This window comes from Mustela nivalis (genome assembly GCF_964662115.1).
Source record: "Mustela nivalis genome assembly, chromosome: 8".
Taxonomy (NCBI): Eukaryota; Metazoa; Chordata; class Mammalia; order Carnivora; family Mustelidae; genus Mustela; species Mustela nivalis.
In genome coordinates, this window is record NC_139027.1 from 78,336,491 (window position 1) to 78,358,044 (window position 21,554).

General features: G+C 42.0%; 2 protein-coding genes across 3 annotated transcripts in view; one reads left to right on the top strand and one right to left on the bottom strand.

The window, feature by feature from the left end:
* The window catches only part of PIGF (phosphatidylinositol glycan anchor biosynthesis class F), a 114,295-nt gene extending 94,189 nt beyond the window's left edge, over positions 1-20,106 (bottom strand). Inside the window, exons 1-2 of the mRNA XM_082747023.1 lie at positions 19,994-20,106; positions 7,255-7,309 (exon numbers count right to left, since the gene is read on the bottom strand). Coding sequence (XP_082603149.1) covers positions 7,255-7,275 — 21 coding nt within the window. The 5' untranslated portion in view covers positions 7,276-7,309; positions 19,994-20,106. The remainder of the gene's footprint in view (positions 1-7,254; positions 7,310-19,993) is intronic.
* SOCS5 (suppressor of cytokine signaling 5) overlaps positions 20,033-21,554 on the top strand; it is a 114,970-nt gene continuing 113,448 nt past the window's right edge. Inside the window, exon 1 of one of the 2 annotated variants that reach the window (XM_082747009.1) lies at positions 20,033-20,219. The gene's annotated coding sequence lies outside the window, so the exon portion shown is untranslated. Of the gene's footprint in view, positions 20,548-21,554 lie in introns of both variants that reach the window. The other variant, XM_082747008.1, reaches the window with a different exon arrangement.

Consider the following 21,554-nt stretch of genomic DNA (forward strand, 5'->3'; position numbering starts at 1 on the left):
TTGTGATCACACTTCACTTGGAGGGATCTGGACATGGATGACAGTCTGTTTCTTGATCTGGATGATGGTTAAAAGGGTGCTTATAACAATCCATTAAGCTCTGTAACTGGTTTGGTTTTCTGTATTTGTGTTTTATTTTATAATAAAAAGAGGCTTTAAAGATTTTAAACATATATATCCTTTGGCCTAGCAATACCACTGTTAGGAGTTTGTCTTGAAGATAAACTCACAAAAATATGCAAAGATATATGTATAGGTATGCCCACTGCAGCACTGTTTTTAGTAAGTAAAAAGTTTGGCGGGGTGGTGGAAATGAGTATCTGTTAGGTAGGAACTCACTGAATAAATTATGGCACATCTCTACATTGGAATATTATGCAGCCAAGAAAAAATTAAGATAGGTCTATATAGGTTCCCAGACTATCACTAAATGAAAAAAGGCAAAGTAGAGAAATATATCACGATGATCCCACATTTATACACACATGCACACACACACATTGTATTTGTGTTAAAAATACTTGTAATAATATCTAAGAAATAGTTAAACTCCTTATTTTTGCAGTTGAGGTGGGACTAGGGATGGAATCATAGGGTGAGAATTTGTCAATTTATATGCTTTTATATGTTTTTAAAGTATGTGCATATTTTACTTTCATGATTTTTTTAAACCTAATTTAAGTGTTTGGTTTTTTTTTTTTTAATATTGGTCCTTTATAGTCCTCTCAAAAAATGAGTAATAGACCACAGGTAAGACCTATTAACAGAGAAAAGGCCACATTCTTCCTTTATGAGAAAATGGAGTGGGCCTTTCTTTCCGTAGACTCTGAATTGTGAACAAAAATGGTCACTGACTGTGGCTGCTTTTGGAAATCCCAAGTAATAAAAATCTATTCTTTCCACTCTTGGGTACAAAATCAAGTATTTCTGATGCTCAGTTTCTAAAGAAGTGAAGTCAAGTGCCTGACATGTCATAACAGATCCACAGTAAATATAGTGGAAGCCATTCAATCAACAACTACTTGTTGAAAACTATATAGTAAGCACTATGATATACACTGGGGATACAAAAGAGAACAAGATAAAATCTCTGCTCTCATTGAGCTTGCATCCCAATGAAACATGTAAATGAGTATATCCTTCATTTATTCAAACCGTTTGCCTATTGGCTAAGATAATCTGGGCTGCTCATTGCCATATAGATAATGTAAACAAAAAAGCCATTAACTGATGAATAAAAGAGACCATGGGCATATAGATTTCTGGAGCACTTTTTCCCAAAAAATGTATTTTTGGTTTTGAAGATGACAGCCTCTTATTTCTATGCTATAAAATTAAGGGAAGAATAAAATAAGTTGAAGGGGTTGACAGCTCTTAAGATGGTTCCCAATGATACTGCTTCCCTGGTATTCTCCTCCCTTGACTATGAGCTGGTCTTGGTGACTTGATTCTGATAAATAAAACACTGCAAAAGCCAGTTCCAAGACTAGATTATAAAAGACTGACTGCCATCCTCCTTGTACATTCTCTTGGCGTTCTCTCATGCACTGGCTCTGAGGGAAGCCAGCTGCAATGCGTTGGGAGCCATGGACAGGCTCACGTGACACATGGCACCAAACTGAGAGTCTCTGGCCAACACACAGTGAGAACTGAGGTCCTCGATCCAAGGGCACCAAATGAGCTGGGAGAAGGATTCTCAGCCCCTGTGACAAAGGCCTTGACTGCAGTCTTGTAAGAGACAGAGGCCCTTAGCAGGAGGACCTAGCTATGCTGCACTTGGATTCCCGACAGAAATAAACTGTGAGATAACAGTGTTGTCCGTCTTAGCTTTAAGTTTTGAGATATTTGTTACACAGCAATAAATAACTAATACAGTAGACTAAACCCCATCTCCCTTTGGAAGTAGACCACATAAGGCCAAGACATTTGCCTTTGAGAGTGCTGTCTGTCACACAGGGTGGAAAAACTCAAGTCGTGGTGGTTTTTAAGGAGCGCACGCCTCTGTGCTGCTTTGCTTTTTGTTTCAACTTCTCTCCAGAGAGCTGACCTTGAGCTGACCTTGTCTTCTCTGAAGGCTCTCAGTTCAAAATGGGCTTTTTTACACATTGATTTTGTTACCTTTTCTGGAAATGAGTTTTTTCAATCTCATATTTTATTTGAAAACTGTAATTTGCAAATATTTTAGTAAAGAATCATCCCAGACTGGATTTATTCCTTTACAGACTTACTATTTTCTGCAGTCCTCTGCTTTTCTCTACTGTGCTTTCCTCTACCTTTCTTTAGAGCTTCTATTAATTCTTCCAGCTTTTGGTTGAAGCATAAGAAACTACTTGAGTAAGACCTTATTTTGCTCCCATAATCAACATCCTTTTCTTTTCTTTTTTGGTGGGAACTCCATCTCTTATATTGTAGTCATTGTTCTGAAAGCTTTGTGTATGGCTTCCTTTTATTTCTCATTTAATTAAGATGGAAGGAAAAAATTCCACTTTAAGAGATAGACCATATAACTACTTTTAGTAGTTTCTATTGGGAGAAGAATGTTTGCATTGCTATTTCTAGAATTTTCAAAATACTTAGTTCTTTGAATAGCATAGGTAATCCAGTTCAGGAGGCTTTAAATTTAGAGGGGGGTTTCCTCCCCTCAGATCCTAGAATGGCAATTCCTTGGCTCTATGGGAGGATTCATAAAGATAAGAGGGAAGGGAATATTTGGAGTACCATTTTACTTTGTTTTCCAAGTTCTGAGAAAGACTATTTGGAGTGAAGTATGAAGTGACTCAAGGATTATTTTGACTGAATCAAGAATATAGACTCTCCAAATTATAAATCATCATCACCATCATCATCACCACCACCGCCACCACAAAACAAACAGAAAATACATTGCTTTTCCTCCTAAAATATTTAAAGAGAAAAGCCAGCCATAGCAGGAAAATGGCCTTAGAAGAACATGGTAATTTACATCTGCTACCAAGAAAAATACACATGAGATTACGTCCAATAAGTGCTTTCAGATATCCCCAAAGCAAGCAGCCTTTCCTGGAAGGTTTTCACTTGCACTGATATTTTGCCTCTTTCTAAGGGGAAAGATTTATACGATCTATTTTGCCCCTTTCTAAATACGGCACAGCCCTGAAGCAATAGACGTCCTCTTCACCTGATAGCAGCAGTAACACCAAAGACAATTGCATAAAAGATCTTCAAATTTTTATTTGTTTTGTTTTATTTGTTTTATTAACAACTTCAAGAAGGTACATGGCTCCCAGAGAAGCTGACCACAGACTTGGTCCCCTGGCTATGGGTTTTTACTTAAAGTTGCTCCTCAGGGCAACACAGACAACCTAAATATGTACACTTAAGGATGAGAGACACCCCTTTCCGACTTTAAAGAAAATATGCAGGGATTTGGGAGAAGGCACATGATGTTTCTCAAGGTGCCACCAGCCTTTCTCAGTCAAACATCCCAAATGAGAAAACGTGGAGGCCAGCAAGGGTAGGTGCAGAAAAGGCAATGATAAGGAGGGCTGGCAAAAGTAAACCCATGGTGAATTCAGCCCCCAGAAAGTGGATTTCCTACAGTGTGTTAAGACTTGTTTAGGCTTAGTTTTAATAAATGGTAAAGAGACACAAATTAAACTAGTGGCCAGCTTACCACTGATGATTCCTTAGAGTTTTTAGAGTATATAATTCAATTTAAACTGGGAGCCCTTGTGCTGTAGGGCAGACAGGAAATCCACCTCAGGTAAGTGGGAAGTATCTTTTACACACTTACTGAGGGCTCTGGCAGGGACCAGGCATCTTAAGAAGTGCCAGGACCTCTGGAGGCTCTTGCCATCATTACTCCACATGAGTAAGTCCCAAAGTGCATTTCTAGAAAAGAGGGGCTCTTCAGCAAAGATGCAGCCTTCCTGAGGCATACATCTCAAGGGTACTGCCAAGAAGCAGGATGACATCCTTGCTGTTTCTGGGAGAACAGATCTCTTTAGTCTGGAAAATACAAGTTACCGCAAACTCTCCTCTCCTCATGGGTTTATTTGGAACCAAAGCTTGGAAGTCCAACCCCCACATCTCTCCTAAGGTAAAAACACGTAAGCCAGACAGAATGGGAGAGGGAAAGGGAAAAATACAGAGAGAGAACATAAATTGCCATTTCTCAAAAGTGTCTCTCACCAAATTCCTTTCATCTTAGTGTCTATTTTGGAGTCGAGGAAACTGAGACACAGGCATAATATGACTGAGGGCATACAAACCGTTACCAACAGAGCTGGCTCCCTCCGCTATATCCTGTGCCTCTTTGTTTTTCTAATTTCCAACCTCTGTTCTATTTGAAATTGCCCTTGTTAATTGGTACTTGTGTTTCTGCACCTAGAGTTTTAGACATATTTGGAAACTTCTTTTAAACATGTTGATCCGCTCAGGGCTGAATTATTTGTGACAGCAAGAATAACTCCACCCTGGGGCATATCCAACAGGATGAGCGATTCAGGAATAAATCATGTGGTGTTCCATTCTTCCTGGCTCTTGATGTTTTTACACAGGAGAAATCAGCTTCCCGGGAGCCCAGAGGCCTCAAAAGGCCAACCTAACGGTGTCTGTTGAGGGAGGAAGTCAAAGTTCACAGACACCCTTAGGGTGACCTTGGGGTACCTAATTCCTCCTGTGGTGGTGATATATGTGGAGTGGGTGATTTGGCAGGGGCAGGTTAATGAGTTATTTTAGGTAGTTGAGTCTTGGGTGCTTAGCATCTCCTGGCAAGGCCACGTCCACCCACCTCCTCTGAAGGTCACTGTTCTGCAGCATCCAGGCAAGGAGCGGAAGAGAGGGTGGTATTGCTTCTCATTTTGAGAGTTATCATGACTGCCTCAGGGTGCAAATGACACGTTCCAATGGGCAGTGCAGGAGTGTGCAGGATTGTCTAGCTCTCTCGTGTGGCACAAGCATGGCCTAATACTTCCTCATATTCTTTCTTCTAATAATGAATTGCAGAGAACGAGATGTACTGTTGTGCTTTATAATTCAGAGAGACAATACAGGTATTGGCTAACATGGTTTGACATGATCGGCTGCCTTTCTTTTTTTTTTTTTTAAGCCAATCTGGCAGAAAAGCACTAGACTATTGTGGGAGTTGTACTGGCCCGTTCAACAGTCCATTAATCAGCGGCAACATAGCCAAGGGACCACGTTACTTTGCTGTAGCACAAAAAGGTTGTGGTTGTGAGTGGGCGGAGTGGGAACAAAGTTGTATCATTCCAGTTCTGATTGATTAATGCTGAAGTCACTGCTAAATAATGATTACCAGCCCCAGGCTCCACAAATCATTCACTGGGTAAAGGAGGACTCAGTGAAACAAACTGGGGCCAGTCAACACAGATTTTTCTCATGGTGGGGGTTGAGGGGTGAGGGGTAGGCAGAGGTGTGGAGATGGGAAGGGGGAAAAAACTGGATCTGACTGAATAAGCAAAAAGAAGTGCAGCTGGGGTTCTCGTGGTCCCTTAAGTATTTGCCTTCTTCAAACTGTGGCCTTCTCCCAGCCTTGGCACTGCTGCTGTCTCTCCACTGTCAGGTTAACTCTGAATGCTACCATCATGAGAACTGTCTTCTAGCACCCCTGGGCCCCTCCCTCCAGATTCCTACAATTTAGCCAGATGGGAGTTACTACCAACTCTAATGACTTAACCCTCCCCTCTCTAAAGCTTTCCTTTTTTTTTTTTTTTTTAAGATTTTATTTATTTGACAGAGATCGCAAGTAGGCAGAGAGTCAGGCACAGAGAGAGGGAAGCAGGCTCCCTGCCGAGCAGAGAGCCTGATGCAGGGCTCGATCCCAGGATCCTGGGATCATGACCTGAGCCAAAGGCAGAGGCTCAACCCGCTGAGCCACCCAGGCACCCCTCTCTAAAGCTTTCCTAACCAAATTCCCCAACTCTCCCTAATTCCTCCCTATTACTTGTACATTCCATAATGTTCTTCTTGTCCTTTTCTCCCCAATCCTTTTCATGGCTCTCATGTCCAAGTATTTTCATGCATGGAAAGATAACATTCTTCTACTTAGGTTAGATGACCTTTTCAAAAATGTTTGGTGTATTTCCACTAATCCTGGACATAGAGTAGGGAGGAGAGTAGAGTCGCAAAAATGTTTTGGATAATATCAAGTTTAAATCTTGCTTTTCTGCGTGTAATTCTTTGAGACATATCCAAGCAACAAATGGGGAGGCAAAATTTTAAGTTTTGAGTGAGCTCTGGTTGTCTTGGTGTCAGCAACCTCTAATGCTGTGTCTTGCCAGCTTTCCACTTGGTAGAAAGGTACTTCCTGAAGATGTACTTTTGTGAAGTCAGAACCAGTGCAGACTGAGCCAAATCCTGATTAAAATTCTTGCTGGCTGCTCCTCATGCTGGTAGAGTCCTTTGTCTTCCACTTGTTGGAAATATATCTGCCTGTTAATGTAAAAGAATGCCAGTGCCTTTTCGATATTACAAACTCACAGTGTTCCTCTTCAAGAATGCCAGCATTCATAATTTTTAAGCCTCAAACTCTCAAGAAGTGGAAGCAATTGAGTTTCTCTGCATTTTAAAGTAGAAATGGTAATAATATGTAGCTAGAAATTTCTATAAAGTATGGATTGGCAATAACATTATTTATGCTTTCAAAAATGGGTTCCTTCTAAATTTATGGCTATGTCTCAGTCACAAGCTATGTTTCTAATACATTCTTTAACTTCAACCTACTTTTTTTCTTATCCCAGAAATTCTGAATAATTGCCCTGTTGCAGAAATTCACAGAAGCTTGAATAAAATGAAGTGTTTCAAAACTCAGTTCGACTTAAATGATTATGTATTACTATAAAGAAAACACTCTCAGTTGTAACATCTCTTACAGAATAGTTTTTAGATTTTCTGGATATGACAAATAAAGATTTATGAAGTACGATTTCACAAGGAGAAAAAGCATTTCGGTGGGAACTTTTTTTTTTTGTAGGTAAAACAGGAAATCACAAGAGTTAAATAGATGAACTTCTGTGGAAATCATCTGTTAATTTAATTGAACAAATGAAATCTATTACACTCTAGAAAACCAAATACATGTTTGTTAGTTTCTAGTAATTTTTTAAAATTTTCCTACAGAGTTGTTGTGGGATCTATTATTTTGAAAACATGCTATTTTAACAATGGGTTGTCAACAACTTGATCCTAGTAATACGGTAGAAAGGGTGATTAGATACCAGATGGCTTGGGTTTCCTTCTCATGCTGCCACTCACCAGGTTTGTGACAATGGCCATTTCTCTTCAGTACTTTGGACCTCCATCTTCTCATCTGTTCAACAAGAATAAGAAACACCTGAACCCCTGACCTCTTAACACTGTTGTGAGGCTCAAACAAGGTCCCAGTTGTTAAATCATTTTGAAACTATAAAGTGCTATGCAACATGAGGCATTCTACTCATTATCACCTCAGAATTCTTCTCAGATTATATTGCCTCAAATGCATTATTTAGGAAAAGTACAAACTTGAATGCCATATGGAGTCCTTGTTGACACTGCAGATGTTGGTTAATTTTAGATTCTAAAAGAACAAAAGAACAGAAGCACTACCAAGCAAATTAGCCTCTCTTTAGCTTTTTCTTCGAAATCTCCTATTATACAAACACCAAACTAAAAATGGCAGGCTAAATATTATAGAAAATTACATCATTTGAGGCATTGAAATTCTGTATATCCAAGCCCTTTTGCAGAACACAAATTTATTCCCACCAAAGCACACTGCCAATGAATTTAATGTTATAAGATAAATTATGGTTATTTCTTCAAGGACCAAGTAAAAGAATTTTAATCTTAAACTTTAATTTTAAATAACACAATGCCAGGGAAAATGTAAAAATCCCAGAAGAGTCAAAAAAAGGTATGAAATCCATTTTGGTGGTCATAGTCTCTCTCAGACTAACAGAAAACTAAACTAAGCTCAGTTAGTCCTATGCTCTGATTCTGGAGACCATATTTACAGGTGGGAATTTCTCTGTTGAACAGGTGTGGCAGACATGCACATGACAACTGCTTTTACAGCTCCGTTAGTTTGGGAAGACCTGTCCTGATGGGCCTCACGTGTACCATCTGTAAGACATCCCTTTGCACCTTGTCAAATCCAACGTCCTCCTTACACATGCATAAGCAAGAGGTGTTTTCGTAAAGTATAAGGATGGCATCTGTCATTCTTTTTGTTTGCACACAATCCACCAACAAAAAAATATTTTGGAACAAGCTGAGCATTTTGTGTCTTCAAATTTTACTTACTTATTTAATTTATATTTATTACCTATAAATATATATGTATTTATAATGGAAACAACGAGACAAAAGTGCTTCCTATCAGAACATATCCATTAGATGACCTGAAGCAATTTAAAAATGGGCCTGTGAATATTCTGAGCCTATATTTTTTTAAAAAATTGAAGTGTAGTTGGCACACAATGTTGCATTAGTTTCAGGGGTGCAACACAGTGATTTAACAAGTCTATACTTTATGCTATGCTCCCACAAGTGCAGCTACCATCTGTCATCATACAATGCTATTACAATACCATTGACAACATTCCCTATGCTGAACCTAGATTTTCAGTACATTTTTCATGAATACTGCTAAGTCTGAGCACCTTAAGATACTGACATAATGTCACACTAATCAGAAATAATTTTCAGAGACCATAAATGTTTCACCTATAAAGTATGTATTCCTCTAACAGAGGCAAAAATTTCAAAAAATGTTTCAACCAATATTTTAATAATTTGGTCAATATTATGTGATATGATATTTCAAAGTGTTCTCTGAAGTGGACTGAGAATATTAAAAGCAAATCCAAGGAGTAGATTTTATAACACTGCTTATAATGGAGGCCGTCTAGGCTGATTATTTTAGTATTAAGTACACTATTAATTGCCTCCCTGTCCTGCCCATATGCTACTTCTTTTAGCACAGAAGGCCTAATAAGACAGGTGCTTGATTCCACATTACACAGTTTTCTCAAATTGGAACAAATATTAACTCCCCAAAATATTTTTCTCTTGTGAAGAACTTTGGATTACTGCAGATGATTACAGATCTGAACCAGAAATGGATTCAAACAACTTTCATTCACTGCTGAAACTGAACTGGAACTGACCCCCAAAATAAATTGGCTTAATTCCCTGTAAGAGCACTATGAATCAGGTTGCCATCTGTTCCTTTCCTTCTTTAACTTCACCAGTGGGCTGGGTTTAAGCACAGAACTGGAGAAGTCCTTGGGGGAAGGGGTGCAGGACTCTGGATTGGGATTTAGACAGGTATGCTGCAATGGTAGAGTCACTCTAAGTGCAAGAAGAGAGGAGTCTGGGAATTAGCTGGGAAAATCATGTAATTTGTCAAACCATGGGAACAACATAAGTTTAATTTGCCCAATTTTGTTAGAAGATACTGCATCAACTATAAGTCCTTTGCATGCCAAAGGTGAAAAATGTAATCCAAACTATCTTAATTAAAAAGATAAATTTATTGGTTCATGTAACTTAATAATTTAGAGGATCTAGTTCAGATGAAGTTTGATCTAGGGCTCAAACAGGGTGACCTAGGATTTGATCTCTCTCTCTTCATTTCTAAATTCAGCATCTTCAGTATTGGCTTCATTCTTAGGCAACATCTTCATTACCCAATACGGATGCAAGCCACTCCATGGAGTACTTGTCTCTAGGTTCAAATTCAGAACCAATGTTCTAGGTCTAGAATGGATTACTGTGGCAAGAGAAATAGGGTATACTAGACAACCAAGGCTAATATGTTTCACCCCTGAAATCGGGGCAGGGGAAGTTGTAGACATCAATCTTTTCCCCAAGTCCAGGGACTGAGAGTAAGGGAGGACCATAGCCCCCAGAACAAAATGAGAGTGTGGTCAGTAGAATGGATGTTCTCTACAGATACTCAGGGATTGGATGAACAAATAATTTCAGCATGTATTTTTTTCACTTAAGAGGGAATTCTGCTGATACAAAAAGGACAAAATATGAATAAGATTTACTATTATTTACATATGATACAATTGTCTACCTGGAAATCCCAGTGCCAACCAAAATCCAAAGAGAAGTTTTTTAAAAATTGACAGTTGTTCTAACTTTCTTATGAAAGAATAAATGTGTGAAGAAGAAGAAGGAGGGGAAGTGGGGAGGAGAGGGGAAGGAAGGGTAGGGAACAATAATTCTGGTTATATTCTAAAGAGAGAGTCCAAGTCTTACCAGCTAAGGGGGAAAAAAGGTAATGGCCAAAGGGAGGCTGTAGAATCTTTATGTGAGACATTTAAAAAATTTAAGATAGGGGTACCGGGATGGCTCGGTCCCTTCAGCCTCTGTCTTTGGCTCTGGTCATGATCTTTGGGTCCTGGGATAAGTGCTGCATTGAACTCCCTGATCAGCAGGGAGCCTGCTTCTCCCTCTCCCTCTGCCTGCTGCTCCCCCTGCTTGGGCTTGCCCTTTCTCTCTCTGTCAAATAAATAAATAAAAATGTTTTAAAAAATTTTTTATGATCATTCTTTTTTTTTTTTTTTTAAGATTTTATTTATTTGACAGAGAGAGAGAGATCACAAGTAGGCAGAGAGGCAGGCAGAGAGAGAGAGGGGAGGAAGCAGGCTCTCTGCCGAGCAGAGAGCCCGATATGGAGCTGGATCCCAGGACCCTGGGATCATGACCTGAGCTGAAGGCAGAGACTTCAACCCATTGAGCCACCCAGGCGCCCCCAAAATTTTTTTAAATAAAAAATAAAAATGTAAGATAACTTCAATTACAGTCGGGACTAGACACGCTACAGAAACTAGATGGTTCTACAATTTGTAGTTTTTGTGATTCTTGAGAGAGAAAGCTTTAGAGCTAAGAAAAGCTTTCTGGATGGCTATTTGCTGTACCTTGTCAACTTCATGGTTTATTTTTAACACTTTCTCTCATGTTATAATTATTTAAAAAAACAAAAACAAAAACAAAACACCTCCACCTACATGGAGCCAAACTAAAGAGAAGTACTATGTGGAAAGATAATTTTATTTTCCAATAATGATAGTAATGCAGGTGGGCTAGCTTCTTCAAATATATAGATAGATAGATATAGATACATATATAGATATAGTTAAAATTTTATATATAGAGAGAAATATATATATACATATGTATATATAGGTGTCTGTGTGTGTGTGTGTGTATATATATATATATATATATATATATATTTTTTTTTTAAAGGGCAGCTCTCATTGCCACATCACTTGTGTATATTTCTGCATCCATAAATGTTCTCCCAACAAGCTCATGTAAATTAAGAAATTAAGTGTCCTAGAATTTTTCCATCCTGGTCTTATATACCTGGAATATAACAAATAAGAAAAAGTCTTTGGAGGGGGGTAGTATAAAAACAGCACATTTACTTTACATGGCCTAGTTATAAAACACATTGACCAAACCTACCCATTTCACCAAAACCATAAACCTGTTTTTCAAAAGCAACTATGGGAGAATGAAGAATTACTAAAAAAAATGAAAAGAAATGCTAACAAAAATGGCCGAGGAATATTTGGCCCTGAGGCTGGGGTAACACTGGGAGCTGGCTGGCGCAGGGTATACCCTATAGTCCTCACCTTCTAACCTGTCATCCCCATCTGAGACTTCATTCTAGAGATGCTTCTACATGTTGAATGAAGAAAAATCAAGTATTTTCTAGAGCTTGCAATTCATTAACTGGAGCATGCTTCAGCTGCATTTTAGTCTATTTTTTCTTCTTTTTTAAAACAATATGCCAACTATGGTTGGTTGCAGGAGAGCAGATTAAATGTTTTTTTTAAATTCCTCATTGGAAAAAACATAAAGGCATAACTGACAGGCTGAAAAATGAGGAACTACTCTCTTGGTGGAATGCAAGAGTCAATGCCTGGAAAGCTGAGGTTCTAATTTGGAAACCTAGTCACACTATCTCAGAACATTCTTTTAGAAGATATTATTAAAAGTATTTGCAAGACTCCCAAGGATTTATCCTAAGGCTATACCTGCAGACATATGTGCTGGGTTATACAGTATAGGATTGTTTGTAATAAGTAGCAAAGACTGGACACAGCCCAAGGATTCATCAATAGGGGAATAGTTAAATGAACTATGGCAGATCCTGCAGTGTAATGCTATGCAGCTGTTTAAAAGAATGAGGAAGCTCTCCTAGTACTGATAGGAAAGGTCTCCAAGATACATTGTTAAAGGGAAAAACAAGATCCAGATCAGGGGATAAAGTAGGCCACCTCTTCTGTAAGAAGCAGGAAGAGAATAAATATAAAGACTGCTTGTATCTGTGTGAACAAACACTAGAAGGATACATAGAAAAAATCCATCTAGTTATCTCTACCTATCCAGGTGGGTGGGGTACAGAAGTGGGTGAAGGAGAAGGAGAAGATAAGACTTTTCATTATATCCTTTCTTATTTGGATTTTTGAAATGTGAATGTGTCAGTGGGTCAAATAGAAGTTATTAAATACCAAAAAGAAAAAAAGCTTGAGAGAAGTCATTCAGGAGCCATATGGTAATTTCATAAAAGTTGCAGCTGCAATTAAAGTGAAACAAAGCAGAACATATCCTCAATCAAGGGCATATTGTTGGTAGGTTTTGAGCAGAGGGCTGCAGTAGAAGCCCAGACCCTATTGTTAGCTGGGCACCTAGCCTTTCTGTCCATCCTGACTCTTAGTTTCTCCATAGCTTTCTTTCCCGTCATCTTACTTTTTTTTTTTTTTAGGATTTTATTCATTTATTTGACATATAGAGAGAAAGAGCACAAGCAAGGGGAGCAGCAGGCAGAGGAGAGGGATGCGGGGCTTGATCCCAGGACCCTGGATCATGACCTAAAGTGATGGCAGATGCTTAACCAACTGAGCCACCAACTGAGCCACCCGCCCCGTTCCTCTTCTCTTCAAAGTAGTAACAAATCGGAGACCCTGGCAGATGCTGCTGACAGCTACTGTATTTATAAAGAGTTAAGTTAAACTAGAGTGTGGATTACTGCACACAACTCACAGGTGTTGAGAAACTCTCCTACTTATCTTCCCAAGAAGGCAGGACTCCTGGTTCGGTTGGCTAAACTGGGCTAGGGAATCCTTCTTGATGTGCCATAACCTATATGTACTTCTGTAATTGTGCTTAAAACGTCCTACAGCAGGGCTCCTGGGTGGCTGAGAGGCTCAGGTTAAGTGTCCAACTCTTGATTTCTGCTCAGGTCATGATCTCAGGTTCCTGAGATGGAGCCCCGCATTGGGCTGCATGCTCAGCACAGCGAAGCCTTGAGGTTTTCCTTCTCTCTCTCCCTTCCCAGCACCATCCCTCACTCTCTAAATAAATAAAATCTTCAAAAACAAAAACAAAACCTCCTACCGAAGTCATCAGTGTAGGAAGTAGGAGGCAATCCTTCCAGACTGTGACCTCTTAAGGCCAAGAACTCCGTCTTATTCACGAACCTTTGTATTCTCAGAGCCCAGGGCAGAGCCCCCACAGGTACTGTGTGAACTCAGTAAACTGAACTTTTATCCACCTAATGGCTTTGACCATAACCCTGAGCCCTCTTGAATGTCTTTCCCTTACTGTCATTAAATCTATCAGTTAAGTCCTATCAGTCCTATTGCCAAACATACCCCAAACTACTCTTCACCATACTTAGCACCACCCTAATTCAGACCAACATCTCTGTTGACTGAAAACAACCAGTCTACCTTCTAATCCCTTCTCCTACTGTCCCCAGAATATATTCTCCATATGCAGTTAAAGTGATCTTTTAAAAACCAAATCAGGGACGCCTGGGTGGCTCAGTTGGTTAAGAGTCTTTGACTCAGGTCATGACCCCCGGGGTCCTGGGATTGAGCCCCGGATGGCATTGTCTGGGCTGCTTGCTCAGCAGGCAGCCTGCTTCTCCCTTGGCCTGCCATTCCCAGTTTATGCTCTTTCTCTCTCTCACTTTCTGACAAATAAATAAAATCTTATTTAAAAAATCAAATTTTATCACACTCCTGCATAAAACCCTTCAGTGGTTTCCAATTACAATTAGAATAAACATTTAACTCTTTACCTGACCTTGCAAGCCCCCTTGACCTTGCAAGAGATCTGGTCCCTGTCTGCTTCTTTGACGTAGCCTCCTACCACGGCCCTTCACTCCCTCCACTCCCCACAGGCTGCCTTTCAGTTCCTTGTATCAACTTGGTCTGCTTCTGTCTCAGGGCTCAGGACCTCTCTGCTCTTCCTTTCACCTGCAAGGCTATCCTGCCTTCTTTTTGTATGCTTGCCTCCCGTGTCATCACTGATGCTCTACAGGCTTCCAGAGTGGCTTTCCCTGACCACTCCAGCTACACCCGCCCCGTCCTCCATATTGCTCTATTTGTAGCATCTTTAACTGTATAGATGAACATCTTTACTGCTCCTGCATGCTTATTGTCCCCACGATAACATAAGTTTTGTGAAGTCTCTTGTATGCCACTGTATGACCAGGGCTTAGAACAGGGCTGGGCACATAATGACTCAAAACTTTTTGTCAAATAAATCAGAGTGCTTAAAACTAATGATAGAATATTTATTTCCGTTCCTTAGAGACCTTTCAATGTAGCTATTTAATTGAAAAGGCAATAAACAATTATAAAAAGAAGTGAGGATGTCACGATTGGCTTTTGAAGAAACACAGAAAATAGTATTAAGAGCGTTAATTGAGAGAATATGATCCTACCAAAAATGACAACTTCTGCCATAAACCAATCTAGGCAAGGAGTAGGCCTAGATAGGCACTGCATCTGGTGGATGGCCAGATATTGGTTTTTGCGCTCGAGAAGTTCAAAATCTATCAGAAGATACAAATGTGTAATTATAACATGTAATATCCATATACTGCAAACTATGTTCACATTTATAATTACTTGTTTGATCACCACAAGAGTCCTATGAGGTAGGGGATTATTATGGTTATTGTTAGTACCAACTCATAGATTCAATAACTGAAGCTCAGAGAAGTTATGTCATTTGCTTTGGCTAATACAGCAAGCGATGAATGAGATTTCTAAGTTAGACTCAGATCTTCTGACTCAGCTCTCCTATTCCATTTAACCACTATGTCTATTCACCATGATAAATGTATGTGCAACATGATATGGGGGGAGTCAAGTGTAGCAGAGAGAGACTGTGTATCTGGAGATGTCTGGGAAGGCTTCATAAAAGAAAGTCTTATAAATGGGGCTGTGAAAGGGAAGCAAGTGTTTTCAGGTGGAGTAGGAGGCACATTTCAGATTGATATTTGATGAAAAGCATAGAGGGATGAAAATGAATAGCCGGCTCTACGTGGCAGGGAGCAGAGGAGTCCAGATAAGGAGGTTGGGCCATACCATGAAAGATTTTCAGTGTCATTTTTAGGCAGTTGGGCAGTCCCTGAATGCAAAGGATTGAAACAGTCAGATCTAGGTTTTCAAAAGAAAATTAAAGTGGCAGATTGGTGGATGAATTGGAGCATGAAGAAGCAAGTTAGGAGGGTTTTTTGTTTTGTTTTGGTTTTGGTGATCTTGCAAGCAAGTGTCTGAATGAGAATACTGAAAATGCAAAGGGCTGATTTAAAAATGTTTGTGTGAATAAGACTCACTTCTGGGGAGGTGTAAGAGGGGGAGAAGATTATACTTAAAAATTTCTAGATGATGATTATGTCAACCAAACTAAAGAATACAGAAACATGATTTCAGAAGGGAATCAGAAGTGGGGGTTTTCTTGTAGCAAAGATAAAGCACAGTCTGCTTCATCTTTCAGTTTCGCTTGGTTTGAGGTGCCTGTTTGCAACATCCAGGTGGACATGTCAAGCAGACAGCCTTGGGCCTAGACTTTGGAAGCAAGGTTGACTGGAGATCTAAATTTTGGAGTCATTAGAATACAAGTTGTATTAAAATTCCTATGCAAAAGGGTTCAGGGGCACTTGGGTGGCTCAGTAGGTTAAAGCCTCTGCCTTTGGCTCAGGTCATGATCCCAGGGTCCTGGGATTGAGCCCCATGTCGGGCTCTCTGCTCTGCAGGGAGCCTGCTTCCTCCTCTCTCTCTCTCTCTGCCTGCCTCTTTGCCTACTTGTGATCTCTGTCTGTCAAATAAAATCTTAAAAAAAAAAAAAAAAGGGTTAAAAGGAACTTTTTTGGGGGGAGGGAAATTTCTATTTCACAATTATGATAGTGGTTACAAGGGCATACACATCTCACAACAGATCAGATCGTACATTTAATATGAGTGCATTTTTAAAAATCTTAAATCCCTTAAAAAGTACTAAAAATAAAAATGAACTTCCTTGTACAACATAGTAAGTTCTAAACAAACTGTATTTAAAAACTGTTAATCAGAGACTCAGGGGTGGCTCAGTTGGTTAAGTGTCTGCTTTCCGCCCAGGTCATGATCTCAGGGTTCTAGTACTGAGTCCTGTATTGGGCTCCCTGTTCGGCAGGGAGTCTGCTTCTTCTTCCTCTGCCTCTGCCCCCTGCTCGTGATGTCTCTCAAATAAATAAATAAAATCTTTAAAAACTTGTTAATCAATTGTTTTAGAAAAAACGAAGAGAATGGAAAATTGTTCTACATGTATCAGTTAAAAACAAGTGATTGGCAGCAGGGAAAGCTGCCATGGTTTTGGCTGTTCCAGAAGCCAGTGCTAGATGTGCCAGTTTATGGGCAATTTGGGAGTTCTCCATTCAAAAGCATATTCCCTCCCTAAGCCACCCTCCTCCATTGTCAACCCACCCTGTACCACCTGGGGTGACTTCTGCATTTGGAGTAGCTGAGACAATAAAAGTACTTGAAGAATATAATATGACATTGCTGAACAAGAAATCTGTCCTTATTGATTGATTTTAGGCTTATGGCCAATTTGGCTTTCTCATTTGGCACCATTCTCTCAACATCACTTCTGAATTGTCCTTTCAGTGCTCAGTTTAAAATCTACTTTGTATGATTCAGTAGAAAGAGGGAAGTCTGATGCCTATATTCATCTATCAGTGTGGACACATCCACCAATATACAATCACCAAATCTGTATATTTATGTTGGAATCTCAGTTCTGTTATTTACCTAGTCTTTGAGACCTTGAAGAAAATGAGGATAATAAAATCTACTTTTTGGGGGGAGGATAGGAATTAAGTCACATAGCATATGTGAAGGTGCTGAGTATGGTGGTGAGTAGGTGCTCAGTGAAAGGCAGATGTCTTGTCAAAGCCTGACTATACTTTCTGCATTAGTTAGCCCATACCATAAATTTCTTGAAAATAAAAAGTTTTCTGTTCTCTATATCCCACCCTAATTAATACATTCTCAAAAGACCCTGGGAAATGATATTTGGGAAGCTGGATGGTCAAGAATAAAGTTGAAGAAGATTTACACAATAAATCATAGAGGAGACCATTCTGGTGAGAGGAGAAGAAAGGAACTTGATTCAAAGGCAGTGGCAAAGGTCCTTCTTCACATTTCCTCTTCCCATTCATTTAAATTTTTATCTTGCCAAAAAGAGGGGACAGAAGGTCTCGTCTTGACGAGTGGAGCTGCAAGACTGTGTGCCAATACACCTGGTCTTGATTCATGCCAGCTGGGAGAGGAGCTTGGCTTCTCAGTGTTTTACTACTGTGGTTTCCTGGGCTGGGCAGCTGGGTGCCTAATAATGATAAAAACCATAATAATACTTCATAATTATGCACTGCCCTTTGCCAGAACTTGGATTTAATTACAATGACTATGACAGAACTGGCAACATCTCACTCCCTGTTGGGGTGCAATACCCAAGGGCCTGGAAATACAAAGTGAAGTGGCAACTGCAACCTTCTCCTGCAGGGCCTATCCTGGCAATTTACCCAGAATGCTCTGGGTTTAAAGCTCATCATCAGAAACAAAAAGTACTTTTAAATTGCTCACATGCACTTGGCACTCTCAAGTAAAATAGTGTTTACGAAGCAACTACTGCCACTCATGGGGCACAGCATCATGGAAGTCTGGACCTGTAAGGAACCAAAGGAGGTGACTTCATTCATATCCCCACCCCTGCCCGTGAGGTACCACTGTCACTATACTCTAGTAGCTATGTTCATGGATCTTCCCATTCTGATTTGGGCTGGAGATGCTTTTGTGGCAGCTTGGTTCAGGTGTCAGGAAATTAACCATTTAACAGTCATTTGTGAGCACCTATTCTGAGCCCAGGCACTGTGGAGGCACCAAGATATATATAAGGTACAATGGCTCTACAGTAGCTTATCTTCTAGTAGAGGGATTCATATTCAGGCAGCTGTAATAGAGAAGGAAGTCATGGCAGATGAAAGGGAATAAAATTAAGTCTCCAGGTGAAAGGCTCAGGGCCATTCCCTTTTTGAGAATAAAAAGGATGAGAAGATGTGGCGTGAGGGTGGGGAGGAATTGAGATAAAGAGATAGGCAACAATTTAGGAGGTTTTTACAGGTTTCCGGGTTTTGTTTTTTGTTTTTGTTTTGGCTTCATAGCACTTATTATCCCCTGAGTTATCTTGTCCATTTATTAGCTTACTCATATAATATTTATCTCACCAACCTTGTCACTTGGTTCACCACATATCCCGAGCTCTCAAACAATGCCTGGAACATAGTACAGTGCTCAGTGGCTTAATGAATAAGTGACCCAGGTGAGGCTCTGGTTGTAGAAATGGAGAGGAAAGGGCATCTAGTAAATATAACCCACGTGACAAAATTAGAAAAGGTAAGGGAAGTACTTCCAGCAGTGAGGGAGACGGAGGATTGCACCCAGGTGCTTGGTTCTGAATTTGTTGGAGTGGATGGGGACATTATCAAAAAGATAAGGAGCAGAGGAAATAGAGCACTTCTGAGGGTATTTGAGTTCTGATTTAGATAGGTCATAATAAGGTTCAAGTGGAGATGTCCAAAAACACTTATCTGGATGTCATTAAAGGTACACTCAACCACCAAAGTGGTTAGGTCACCAAGTGTGCTGTAGAATGACTACGCACCGACTGAGGTGAGGACTGAAAATCAGCTCTTGGGACTCTCTTAACTAGCTGACAGATAACAGATTTAGTAAGATTAATAATCTTTTGAGTGTTTATAGTGTCAGGCAAACTGGGGTGAGGGGTGCCCTGTGGAGGAGAAAAAGCTTAAAGAGGGATGTATAGTCCATCCAGTTTCCTGCAGGAGAGATCAAATAAGAACTTAAAAGTGACTTTGAACTTGGTTGCATGGATGTCACCGGTAACCTTACTTAAGAGGAGCACTTTCCATGTACTAGAAGGGAGTTTAATTTAGGCTGTACTTAAATCATGAATTGAAATACAGATGAGCGTTAGGCAGGGGCTCACAGGCAAGTTGTTTTTTGTTTTGTTTGTTTTTGTTTAAGTTAGGAGGCGTTGGAACGTGATCATGGTATGGCCCAGACAGAACTGGCCAGGAAATTTGCGAATGACGACGCGGTTTCCAAAACGCCAGATGTAAGGAGTTGTCCTGGCGTCACAATGCCTCAACTATTCTTTTACCCTTTCAGCCATTTCTAGGGCGGGGGCCCTTCCACATAAAGTGCGGGCAAAAAGTGGAGGACAATCACCCCTCCATCAGATCTGAGTCATGTTTGTGACAGCAGGGAGTAGGGATGGGACTACGTGAATTGAATGAAATGCCCAGGTTCCCATGCATTTTGGAATTCAGTGACTGGGTGGCTTCATGCTGGAGGGAGCTAGGGAGACTCATTCACATTTTCCGGCCCGGCACTCACACCCTCCATTCATCATTTTTCCTTTCCATTTCCCTAACAGAGTTGAAGCCAGGGACAAAGCTTTCTTCCCTCTCCCACCTCAGGTTGACCTTCCGCCCCCAAGCCCACCGCTAGCCCTTCTCCGGCCACGTGACCCCCCTCAGCCCCCGTGACTCGCAGCCTCCGACCCCTCCCCTCCGGCTACAGCCCGCTTTACCCCGCCCCTCTAACCCACGTGACAGCCTCTTTCCTACCTGACTGGCTTCTCCCTTTCCCCCGGGCCGGACCCGGCCGCCGTCTCAGCTGCCCGACTCCAAAATGGCAGCCGCGCACAGCGCACACCCGAGCCGCTGGACCTCCCTGACTCCCGGGCCGCCCCCATCTCTCTCTCTGCCTCCCTTCTTCGGCCTTCACCTACACGCCTCCGGATTGGCCGCTAGGAATCCCGCCCCTCCAGAGCCCCGCCTGCTATTGGTCACGGTAGGCTGCCCTTCAGAGAGGCGTGCCCCCGCCGCCCCCCGCCCCGGGAGGTATTTTCCATTCCGGTGGGGGGTTGGGGGGAGGGGGGAGGGGAAAGGGTAAAGGGGGGAGGCGGCCGGGGAAGGGGGTGGGGGCCTGGCGGGGGCATCCGGCAGAGCTGGGGTCCCTGGGCTCCGTCCAGAGGAAACGAGACTGCGCTCGATCGGGCAGTTGGAGGGGACGGGACGGGAGCGGCGGGCGGACTCGCCCTCTCCGTGACTGCGCCGTCCGGGCCCGTCCGCCTGGCCGCAGGTGCCCCTGGATGAGGCCGCCCCGCGCGCCCGGACCGGTGAGTGTCCCCGCAGCCCGCGCCCGGCCCGCGCTTGTTCCCGGCCCCCCGCGCCGCCGTTAGCGGCCGCCTGCGGGTCCTCGGGTGCCCGCGCCCGGCGCAGTCCGCCTCCGGCCAGCGCCTCCACACCCCGGGCTGAGGCAGCGCCGGCCCTCGGGCCGGGAGGAGACGGCGGGCGGGGGACGGCGAGTTCGGGCCGCGAGCCCTGTGCAGACCGCGCTGCGCGTAGTGGGGGCTTGCGCTTAGTAGGCTCTCGATGCATTTCTGATGAATGATTTTTCTGGTTGGAGGGACGTGGGGCGCCTAAGGGGAAGGGGGTCGTTCGGTGCCTGTAGGAGGGAGTTCGTGATAGGGGTCGGAGGGAGGCCACCGGAGACTGCGGGGGCAGTTAACGCGTGCTGCGGGGAAGGGGCCAACTGGCCAGGTCACTTGGGCTCTCGGGCTCCGATCCGGGGGGTCTTCAAGGTCGACGAGAAGCGGTCCGCTGGGAGATGAGAGAACTGGGGAACTTGGATGGGGAAGTGACCAGAGCACCTCCAGGGCTTTAACGCGAGGTGGAAAGGGATGCGCAGGCGGCCGTTGGAAGACCCTTCTGCAACTACTTGGGCTCCTACGATTCTTTGGTGCTGGGATTTGGGCATTCAAGTAGCCGAAGCGAACTGACTTTCTGGGGAGGGAGTTGCATTTAAAGAAGGATGCTAAGAAGCAGTTTAAGTACACATGTCGATTTGGTTCCAAACTTTGGAAGGCTGGGGGACTGGATTCACGAGGTGATTTCTGACATTTATTTTGGCAATCCACCCGGGAGGAGGCTTGCTGCTGGAGCTTGTCAGTTACCCGTTATTTTAAAATGTATGTACATGTTTGATGTTGTTTTACCAGTTACTAGTTTTGCTGGAAATGCTCATAACTGTACCATGAAATTCTTGCAGACGCCGTTATATCCGCTGAATATCCTTTCTTCAGGTCTCTGAACCTATAGCTGTGGCTTACTTCTTCCTGACGTA